Below are 12,298 nucleotides of genomic sequence, written 5' to 3' on the forward strand. Positions count from 1 at the left end.
CTCGTTACAGAAATTTGATTAATAATAATAATGAATCATTAATTTCAGTGTGATTGTTTGTGTATATTTTTGTATTCCCAGTTGATCCATGTGATCTATTGCTGTGATTAGCGAAAGTCCCTCCGGTGGGTCTCAAGGATACTACATTTCCTTGACAACAAAGACCGGTTGCTTTTTTTTTTATATTTTATGAATTGATCCACAGGACTTGCTGTTCCTTCCTGTTCCATCCTGTTTTTTTTTTTGTGTTGTTGTTGCGTCTCCCATCACACATTTGTGTGCAAATGGTGGTTGACTATCCAGCATGAAGACAACGTGCACTCTGAAACAGTGCTGGAGGTTTTTAATATTTCTCCAGGACCCCTCTGATACGGATCAGTCAACAACCCTCACTGACTTGATTTGCGTGGAACTCTCTGGGACTTTTTACAAGAGAATACATCAGCGTTTGAGTGACTTTCATTTGCCCCAGGATGTTTCATGTTAGAATTTATGAATAATGTAAAGACTATATATATATATATATATATATACACACATACACATATGCAGAACCTTATTTGTAACTCTCACTAAGGGTTATATGCAGCGTCAGGTGTTTTTGGAGCAAACTCCCCCTTTTTTAATTCAGGGTTCTTTTGCTGTTGAGGGATTTTCCTGAATCCTTTTGATTTTCCACATGTTCCTTTTAGATCATTGGTCTGATATTGTTTTTTAATCGGTGTAACCTCAAGTCATTTTCATCGAGCCATCTGTTTTATTGTGAACTTTTCTGATGCCAGAGAAAGTGGAGAGGCCATCCAAAGGGCTGACGCCCAAACCTGGTCTGCCAAGTTTGAAAAAAACAAAAAAACAAATGGTTTAATGCTTATAGAAGGCTGCGAACAGCTAATTATCCTGCGTAAAGTTCAATGAAGGTTTTCCTCAGGTTTTATTTAATGTAAATAACACCCTTGTTACGACCACACAGGCCACAATGTATCATCCACAAAGCTTCATCGGTGTACTGAAGAACATACATTATATTAAGGTGTTTAGTAAATGACCTCACTGGTAAGCATGTTAATGGGTTTTTTGAGATTTTGTCATTTGTGTTTCTCTCTGAAACAGAAATGTCTATAACATTAGATGATGCTGCCACAATATGATCTGATGTACGGATGTAATGTTTAAATGCTTCGCTTTATTACTGTCTCCTGCATTCCTAATTATGTTGCACTTGATAATGTGTTAGTTTTGTGTGTTAGTTTTGTTTTAAGCGATGCTTTAGAGGGATTCATTTTTAATGTATGTTTAAGGCTACGGAAATTTAAATGAGAAAAAAATACGTTTTTATTTATCACTTTACAGATGTTTTCTACCGGCACAACGGATGTATTTGATTTTCTTCAAATGCCAGAACACGTACGATATTCCTCAAATCTCATACACTACAAAGAGAATATACTGTACAGTGTCATAAACTGAATGATTGATGGTACAATAATCTATAATAATTAAATCTGTGCAATCCCAAGAAACTTGTCATTTGTGTGCTTGTGTTAGTTTTATTGCCGTTCATGAAGAGGGCACTCTCGCACTATGCTTTTTAATCTCTGACTTGTAATTAAAATGTGCACTGTTTTTTATTGATGGGGGTCATAAACTACATTGATCTTAATCTTTTGGACAAGTAGAGATATAAGAAGCAGGCTCCGGCATGACTTCCAGTGATTGTGGAGTTCTCTGGCATCCCTTCCCTTTTCATCCAGGGAAATTTTTAATTTGTTACTGAATCAGATTTACGCCACCAGTCTAGTCATGTTGCAGCCCTTTTTTATATCATGGTAGAGCTACTCTAAATGAGCACAGGTTCTTTTGTTTATACAGTCATGAAAACTTTACCTCTCCTTGACTGACTTCACAACCCTCCTGTGCTTCATTTAAAAGCCGCATTTGAAACCTGCAGAATTCACTCACATTTTTAGATGTTTTATACTTCTTCTCAGGCGTCATGTACAATGTCTCTGTCAGTGATTGCATCTGATCTTGATGTCTGTACACGCTGGCCTAAAAGACAAGGACGCGATTTAGCAAAGGCTGACACAAAGACAAAAAATAGACAGAACAGATTTTGCTGCCGCTTTCAGATGTTCTTCCTGGAGCAAGAACATCTGACAGGGTCAGCAAAATCGGTTCTGTCTATTTTTTAATGCCACTTTGTCTTCCTCTGAGACACTCAAATGTTTTTTTGGTTTTGTTTTTGTGGTCCTTAGCGCTGCAAACACTTGAAGTAGTTTGATATTTTTGGAAAGACACTTATTTGCTTTCTGGCAGAATTAGACGAGAAGATGGATACCTCTCTAAATAGCTTTCACAAAGACTGGAAACGCGGGCACCACCAGCCTAGCATCCAGCACCTCTAGAACTCACTACTTTAAACAGTATATTGTATGTTTTTAATGACATTTTAAGACGCATTCTGGATTTATTGGGGGGTTATGTTCTGCAACAGTTTCTGGAAAATCTGGCTAATTGTAATCCTCACACTTTAGGGAGGAGCTTCTTCGCTAATTTTAAACTGCAAACAAACTATGCTTGGTTTGGGACACTAGCTTTTTCCCGCCTTTATCCTGAATATGCTAACTAGATGCTGGCTGTAGCCTTGTTGTTCCACATAAAGACATCAGAAGGGTGTCAGTCGTTTAACTCTCCACCAGAAAATGAACATATTTCCCAAAACGTACAGAGTTCCTTTAAACCCCTTAAAGGCCAGAGGCCGGCCACCGGTTTCTCCCTCTAGCTGTGCTTTGTGTACGTATTCGATAGCATTGGTAACAAGTTTGGGCTAATTTCATTAACCACAGATTTATCTGGGGGCCATGTAAACACGATATGAACCACCACCATTCTGCTTAGGATTCAGCTATGGTAGCCTTCACTTGAGGCTATTGTGCCTTCATTTCTGACCTACCGGTCCTCCCCGACCGCCACATCTCTAAAAGCCTCGCAAGCATTCATCCAGATCTCCATATATCCCCTCATTCCCAATCTAAGCTCGTCTTAAATTACACAACTCACAGTCAGATCTTCCTGTGTGCGGGATACACACTTCAATAGAAAGATTCCCGGTAATCTTGCTCTAATGCAGACTTTGACAGATGTAAGCTGTAATGATGTAGTATGCGTCTCACCACCACTCAATTGGCATTTTCGGCACGTACCTCAGATATTCGTGTTTACTTTTGTGTTTTTTCCGTGTAACAAGTTGAGCAGATTATCATAGCTCTGCTGTAACATTTGCTTCCTCCTGCAGCTTCCTGTAATGCAAGCAGGGAAACACAACAAAAGCAATAACCCCTGGAGGCTGATATTGTCTGCTATCATAACTCAAGTCATTATCCTGCTGATACATATTACCCGTGAAATTGTCAGAGACTCTGAGGCTCATTTGTCTTTGATGATCTGTCAGCTCCTTTTGACTCCTGATTTCAGGGCGGAGAGGCCGCGGAGTTTTTGCTTCCGACTCCAACAGATTGTTCTTGGAGCGTTGCCACCCGTGACTTCACTGGCTCCGCTTCGTCTTCAGGTTCAATTTGTGTACTTGCAACAAGCGGAACCAAGTGGAGCATGGAGAGTGACGTATCGGTAATCATCTACTGTAGTTGTATCTGAATTTGTCACGCACGAAAAGTTGTCTGGCCGGCTGGGTGCAAGCTGATCAAGTACAGGATGTTCTGGCAGGGTGAGATAAAAACGCTCCCAAACACTTCCCTTTGGTTCCCACCTAACCTGGCTACGTATCATTTTATTTTATTTTTTTAAGTTCACATTCAGACTATGAAATGTTATTTTTGTCAGCATCAAAGTCATGTTAGTGTCAAATCTTTTGAACACAGTTTTCAAACGTGTCCGTCGTGTCACCTTTAATTAACCTGTTGAAAGAAAACTACATCAGCGAAAAAAACAAAAGAATAGTTAACGTGTCTGTTTATTATGTCACTGTACAATATCATTCAAAACAACGTGCAGGCAAGCGGCCCCAAATATTTTCTCAAGAAAACAAAAAAAAATCTATTTAAAAAATACCTTCAACTTTGTGTCATTTCCCATCAGTCTATGTTCGCCCTAACATTGTCGTGGCGGGCTGTTATATGCTAGGCTATACTAATTTGCTGAAAAGATTTTTTTGGCATTCTATTCTGAAAAAACTTGTAAAAAAGTGCATATAGCAGTTGTAAATGGCACAACAAAACAAAACAAAAAAGAACCTCCCCAGGGAGGGGGATGCCCCGGGACCCCCCTAGGTTTTGGGCGGAGCCCTGAACGTTTACATCGTCTGGCTCCGCCCCTGGCATGCAACACATGACATGGAGTGTTTTCATGAGGTGACTTTGACCCCGCGCCACCCGTCAGCACGATGTTATTTCAGTTATTTTCCAGAATAAAACGTTGACAAAACCATTATGTGGAAGTGAACATTGTATCATTTGGGTTATTGAGGAAAAAGGAAACACGGCGGATGCAATTTAATTTCTGATCTTACCGACTGAACTACACCGTCAGTGATGCAAGTATGTTTCCACTTGCTAGACTAGTCATTTTTCTAATTGTCTCTAGAAAGCAGTGTGTCAGGGTTGTTGTCTCACTGAGGGCCATCGATGGATATGAACCTGTACATACACCTGGTCTGTTACTTGCTTAAAGTCACCAGTTATTTCAAAAATGCATCTGAATTACATTTCTCCACTGTCAGTGCATTAGTCTCTCGTGCTGCAGCGGCGATTACATGAGTCTACGGAAAATATAAAATATATATATACAGTGTCCCAACCAGACAGCATGAATATGTCTGCAAATAAAAAAGAACACAAAGAAGAAGTAGAACAGAGAACAGGATTACTGGCATTTTGAGATTGGGAATTAAATTACGGAGTGAAACGTTTTTACATTGTAATGGTAAAATATAGTGTTGTAATCTTGTGAGGTCTAAATTGAACCTTAAAGGACCCTCAGAGCCAAATGGAGAGCAGAAGCCGAGGTACTGGGATCAAAGGCTTGTCTGATCTCCCCCAATTTGTATATGAAGGGCCAGTAAACAGATAGGCTGGTGACTGTGAGGACAAGGGAAATGTAAATGTGTTTGGTGGGAACGGAGGAAGATCATGTCTCTCGTAACAGAATCAGCCATTCTGTCTCCTCCATTGGGAGGGGGGGGGGGGGGGTTGGAGACGGAGACCTCAAGGTGTTATAACATAGTCTCATGACGGTACTCCATTGAGAATTCTGTGTTACAGGCCGCGCCAGTAGCCGTCACAGACTTTTCCTTCCTGCAGGAATAAACGGACTTAAGACAACTTTGATTCAGAGACTTCATTCCTTTTTAACAGATCGATAGGAAAATCTTCCATTACAACATATAGCAGCATTCTACAACATTCACACTTAATCAAAAACAGCAACAAAAAAGCGGGAAATAAGCGACTAAATAACACTGATGTAATGTTAGTCTTCTCACACTGGCATTGGACAGCAGATCACATGACGCGGGCAGAAGGTCTCGGCCTTTTCTAAACGGCATCTACAGTAGATTCAGAATGTGTTCGATGAAAAGCCTTCCAGTTAGAACAGCGTTCGACATTTCATTGGCCTTATTCCTGAGTAGCTAAGCTTGTACACTCTATGTATGAAAGACATGTTGTGGGCAGACATTAGACTGATGCACTCCATGAGCTTATTCGCCTGTTGACGCAGAATCACTGCATCGGTCACGAGTCCGACCTCTCGTCACAATGAACGTCTCCGGCTTTAATTGTTCAACCTTTTTCTGACACGCACGTTTCAGGAAGTTTGACACGGCAACCCTTTGTTGAGAAGAACATTATTACAATACCGACCAACTTGTAGGGATTCCTGAAAAGCTGTTTGGTGACCTTTTAATTTGACAGCGAAGATGCTTTTCAATGGATTCTTGCAGCAATGCTCCTATGGAACAGACACCACATCTGTTCCTTCCTGGCACTATAATGCTTAAAGATTTTTTAGTAATCAGTGATCACAATTTAGCCTGAGATTTCAGCTTATACATGTAGTTTTCAGCCCACGACCATGAGCGATAGTTCATTAGTCTTTTGTGTTTCAACCTTCATTTGTTTTGCTTATTAGAGTATATATATATATATATTGTTTCTGTTTATGAGTCGACTGAAGGCTGGGCCTTGACGTCTTTGGGGACGGCCTGCCTGGTAGCCGCATTCAGCAGCCTCATATCTTCACGCAGAGTCACCGCTATGGAGAAGGCGTGCGGTTTCAGAGTCAGGCCGTAGTTGAAGTCCAATTTCACCGGCCGGGCCGAGTCCACGGTGATGTGGCACTGGTGTGCGATCAGGGCGGTGAAGAGGAACAGCTGTAGCTTCGACAGCTCCTCGCCGATGCACCGCCGCTTGCCCAGGGAGAAGAGGAGCACGCCGGCCGTCAGGTCCTTGTTCAGAGCTCCGTCTGGGCCCAGGAAGCGCTGGGGGTCGAAGGTCTCCGGTTGGACCCAGCGGGCCGGGTCGTGGTTGATGGACCATTGGTTGACGAAGACGACGGTGTTCTTCGGGATGGCGTAGCCCATGATGGAGGTGTCCACCGTGGTGGAGTGGGGGATGGTGAGCGGCACGAAGCTGGTGAAGCGCATCACCTCGTAGATGAAGGCCATGACGTAAGGCAGCTGTAGCTGGTCCTCGATGGAGGGCAGCCGGCTGCGGTCCACCACCTTGCCCACCTCCTGCTGGAGACGCGCCTGCATCTCGGGGAACCTGCGTTCACAGGGGGAGAGCTACGTTTTAAGCGACACCCTCGCTGGTGGAGGTCACACTCATATTCTTTTTCACTTTACATCATGATGCAATAACTGAGATGGTGTGTACAGCTGCCTGGCATATAGTAACAAGTTAAGGATGAGATGCATGGGCACAGTTATTGAGCATTTCACTTTCATTTTCAAAAGTGAAGTTTGAAAAGCTCTTAACAGCTCTTTCTATTCAAACAAATTAATCAAAAAATAGCCAAAAAATACAGGATTAGAAAAAAATTATCTTGCACAGTAAAATGCTGACTGGACACTTTCACTTGTGTGGTGCAGTTTCAGTCACGCTGCCAATACCTGAATCCGCCAAACACACACACACACACACACACACACAGACACACACACACACACACACACACACACACACACACACCTACAGATCAGATCTGGCTTGCTCCTATACCAGAACTTATAGATATTATACAGAACGTAATTACACACACACACACACACACACACACACACACACACACACACACACACACACACACACACACACACACACACACACACCACCACCACCACCACCACCACCACCATCAGGCTGTTACAGTGATTCAGATGTATTATCTGGTGTTGCTTGCCATCATAATGTGCCTGTTTGTGTGCATCTAAAAGCTATATATATATATATACATATACATATACATATACAAGTAAGCGGGATACGTTTGCTTACTTGACTAGTAAGAGGATGATCCATTGCAGTGCAGTGGACAGGGTGTCTTGACTCGCTCCAAATATGTCCCCCATGGTGGGGGCTACGTAGTCCTTCCCCGATGAGAGCCCCGATTTGTCTCTCAGCTGGTCCATGGCCAGTATAAAAGCATCCGTCATGTCTCTGATGACGCTCGACTGGAAGTTTTTTCTGTGTTCCATAACTTTGTCTCGAATGAACGTGTTAAACTCCAGGTTGAGCAGCTTGAAGTCGTCAAATATGGTCTTGATGGGGTTGGGGAAGTACTGCAGCCAGGGCATCACGTCCACGATGCTGCCCGCACCCACCGTTTTGGTGAACTGCTCATTCCTGCCCACCACCTGCAGGAACTCCTCGTCCTCGTAGGAGTAGCGTTTCCCAAAGCACACCGCGCTCATGATGTTGGCCGTGGACACCACGAGGTTCGTCATGGGCTGGAAGTACTGGTGCCTCTTGGTCTTCTCCACGAACAGCTCCAGCAGCTCCTTGACCTCGCAGAGGACGTGGTGCTCGAACGCTTTCTTGGTTTGCGGGTTCCCGGTGGAGAACATGCGCACGGTGGACTGGGCCACCCGGCGGTGCATCTTCCACCAGTTCGTGATGGTGCCGAACGCGAGGCTGTCCCCGCCGCTGATATACTGGAAGGAGGTGAAGTCCGGTCGGCCGGCGAACTCGGGTCCCTGCTTGATCAGCGCCTGCTTGATGGAGTCCCCGTTCAGCACCACCACGGCCCGAGAGCCCAGTTTGATCTGGAAGATGTTGCCGTATTTCTTTGCCATGCGCGCGAAATACAGGTGCGGCGTGTTGCCAAGCTGCGGCGCGTTGCCGACGAACGGCCAGCCGGGCGGCCCGGGCGGGCCGGGGTTCGAGCGCGGCCGCTGCAGCCAGCGCCACAGGTGCAGGGAGAACAGCAGAGTCACGCATGCCAGGAGCAGAGCTCTTGTGTTAGCCGGGTTTATTCCCTCCCATGTAGTATTATCCATCTTGGGGATCCTGCAGGGGAATAAGATGTTACTATAAAACGCACTTGCATTTACACACACATTTACACATTTACACGCACACACACACACACACACACACACACACACACACACACACACACACACACACACACACACATATATATATATATATATATATATATATATATATATATATATATATATATATCTCTATATATATATATATATATATATATATATATATATATATATATATATATATATATATATATATATATATATATGTATATATATATATATATAGGGTTCCAGGATAGGGTGTAGGCTTGTGAAATAAAACAAGTTCAGAATGTAGAGGAAAAAAAGAAAATGAATTCAGTTGAATCAGAAGGTGATTAACTACCTGCTTATGTCCTTGATGCATCAACAAAAAGAGCAGGCTTTACAACGTATCCAACATATATTCACTGCTGTTTCGGTTTCGGATCCAACTTCCACTGTTTATCCAGGAACTGAATGCAAAGACTACATTTTTTAAAATCTTAACAATATTCGGTAATTAGTCTTAATTGCGCGCTCCCGCTGCTCCCAGTCCGCAGCCTGCCTCTGCTTTGAAGCCGCGCTGCAGCCAGTGAAGTTATTTATCCCCACAGCAGCGCAGCATCACGGCCCGTCAGCGTCTGCTGGTGTCCCGGCTTTGTTACAGTGGGCAGGTTTGTTGCAAAGGGTGTCGAGCCACCCTCCCTCCATCATGCCTCCTCCTCCTCCTCCTCCTCCACCCTCCCGCCCGCCCTGTGTATTACTTACAGGCAACACACGTTGTTGTCCGACTTGTAAACGGGCGCATTCGAAGCTGAGAAGAATTAAGTGAACTGAAGTGGTTGAATATTCGTTTCGTGAGAAAGGAATAGGACTCTCCAGCTGCAGTTATACTGGAATTAAACTTTTACAAATGTTTTTGAATAACAATGAACGCTATGAAATATGCTAAGACAACTTTATTATGATGATTTGTTATTACTATTATTATTCTTATTAGATGGGGTTATTATTGATAGTGGTGATATGTTAGTATAAATGCATGTGCATCTTATTTGTCTTAGCATATTTTAAAACAAACATAATCACCATACTCGTTTCTAGGGTGTTATTATTCATGTTCATATAATTATCATACGCCATATCAGCATGCAGCTTTCAGCAGTGCTAGAAAGCAAGTCAAAGCGCCGCTGCCTGAGGGGAGGTAACAATTCAATTCAATTCAGTTTATTTTGTATAGCCCAACATCACAAATACAAGTTTGCCTCGGAGGGCTTTACAATCTGTACACATGACATCCCTGTCCCGGGACCTTACATCGGATCAGGAAAAACTCCCCCAAAAAGATTGTAAAAACCCTTTCACAGGGCAACAGAGTTCAAACTGTTTAAGATCAATGATAACCTCTAATTAATGTAAACATCAATATGCTGCTTTGACGTATAGGTTTGACGACGCAGTTGCTTTTTCTGAACAGCGCAATGTAACCTTATCAGACTTTTAAGATGTTAGTTCAAAAGAAAATCATAATAATGTTTTTCTTTTCAAAAAAATGTTTGGACAGGCGTTTTGTCTTCAGTGATTCCGTTTTGTTATGTTACTCTGACAACTTGTAGCCTATATTTTGTAATATATATAAAATATTATAAATATTTAAAAAAAAACGTACGAATTACATTTAAATGATTAAAAAATACAGAAAAGTCTCTGCACGTCTTCTCCTCAGAGAATTCATTTGCTGCAATGAAAATCAAGACGAGCCAAATTGCACACTTGCAATGCGTTTTGTGTTTCCTCTGACGACAGTCTGAAGTTGCTTTAATGAAATTATAATTGAGGATGCGCTTTCCTATCAAGCCACCAGGAGGAGGCGAGCCCCGCGTTGGAACTCATTAATTCCCCCTAATTAACAAGCATGCTGAACGTCAGACATGTTCCTGGTCATTATTGTTATTATTAGTATTGTTATTTATTTGTATTATTATTAAATACATCATTATAATCCCTAATATCAATAGTTATCCGGTGTAGATATGTGAATACTGATGGTTCCTCTCTCCTCTGTGGGTTCAGACCTGCCTCGTCACCTCAGCAAACGCGCATCTGTTTATTCGCTTTTCTGTCTGAGTTTCCCTCTCGTTCTGCAGATGATATTTGTGAGTCTGTCCTCTGCTCGGGCCTCTCTGTTCAGCAGGTCTGGTGTGGGTGGGATGGGATTCGGAGATTCTGCTTCAGCACCGCGGACAGCGGCTCAAATTACCCCGGTTATGTCACTTCTTATCCTCAAGTTTGAACACAAACTACCGACGCATTTGATGCTAATGATTGTGTGTTTTAGTCAAACAATTTGAAAATGAGATAACATATCTCAGAGTACCAGCATAATGAACATAATGCTCTTACTCCACATAATATAATATTTTGACCAAATAATGCCCACTATATTTAGCAAATTCAAACAAAATATTATTTCCCATGGTTACTACACTGTATGCAATTGTACATACACAGTTTAATATTAATAATGAATGATATACAATGATACAATGATATATTACTTGTGCAAAACGCCAACGGTCGCAATTGGCCTTTTAACCTCATAATAATAAGTACATTGGTAGCAGCAGATTATTACTGATTTGCATTTGAATTAGAATATAACCATGTTGTCATAAACAAATTAATTACAGAATTAAAGATGAAGTTCTACCCTGTTTTTAATTGCAAATCATATTGTAAATATATATTAGTTAGAATGAAAGTAAAGACACTTACTGAATCGTGACACTCCAGTTGTCCTCCCCTCAATGAACACGCTCTTATTCCAGTAATGACTGGATCCATGAGGGTGGAGAAGAACTATGAAAACTACTCCCAGCCTCCTTTACTGGCTTACTTCAGTTATTAGACTAATTCCCAGCAGGCCCCTACCCTTTTTAATCCACATGGTCTTTTTTTTTCTTTTTTTTTAATTACTGAAACAATTACCTACAACTGATAATGTCATGATGGATGGGAAACTGAGAACAAAATAAAATCTATTTGTGTTCGTCTTATCCACACAAACTGTCTCACAGTCTCATGAGTGTGTGTGTGTGTGTGTGTGTGTGTGTGTGTGTGTGTGTGTGTGTGTGTGTGTGTGTGTGTGTGTGTGTGTGTGTGTGTGTGTGTGGCAGTAGGTCAGTGGTCAAACTATGAACCTGAACATCTCATGGTCATAAGACCTTCGTTAGCCTCTCAGTAAGTCTATGGTTTAACTCTGTTTTGTGAAAGGCCACATACTCTGCTTGAATGGCGATAATTACTCCACAGTTTAATCCATAACAGCTCAAAATCTTATTTTTTTATTGTATTCCTCTGGCAGGTCAATTAATTTCATAATACTCAAATGTTATTATTGCTCAGGTACGATGTGCATTGTTAAAAGACCAGGCGAAGAAATGCAGCTCATAAAAGTTGAACATCATCTTTCTAATTTAAAGACTGACACGAAAACAGAAATACAACTTCCTCCATTTGTAGTTTTCATGCATTTTAAACGTGAGTCTGTAAAAAGAGGGCTGCTGGGATGACATATTTTGAGGCCAAATCCAGAAGTTAGCGTTGTTTTAGAAAATAAGCTCTGTGGCAAACACAAGTTCATAATACTTACATTTTTACATTTTGTTCAGCAAAGCAATCTTCCCAAAATAAACACCACTTTTATGATTTCTGAAGTGTGAATGCAAAAGGCAAGTCTCAGCAACCGTCTCTTTTAATACATGT

General features: G+C 41.8%; 1 protein-coding gene across 1 annotated transcript; it reads right to left on the bottom strand.

The window, feature by feature from the left end:
* Positions 1-4,013: 4,013 nt before the first annotated feature.
* cyp1b1 (cytochrome P450, family 1, subfamily B, polypeptide 1) lies at positions 4,014-8,512 on the bottom strand (the record flags this gene model as incomplete). Its single annotated transcript, XM_079229805.1, has 2 exons — positions 4,014-6,779; positions 7,512-8,512. The coding sequence occupies 2 exons, from the start codon at positions 8,510-8,512 to the stop codon at positions 6,173-6,175; spliced, it is 1,608 nt and encodes a 535-aa protein (XP_079085931.1). The 3' UTR covers positions 4,014-6,172.
* Positions 8,513-12,298: the final 3,786 nt, after the last annotated feature.

Source organism: Taurulus bubalis, assembly GCF_910589615.1.
Source record: "Taurulus bubalis genome assembly, chromosome: 14".
Lineage (NCBI taxonomy): Eukaryota > Metazoa > Chordata > Actinopteri > Perciformes > Cottidae > Taurulus > Taurulus bubalis.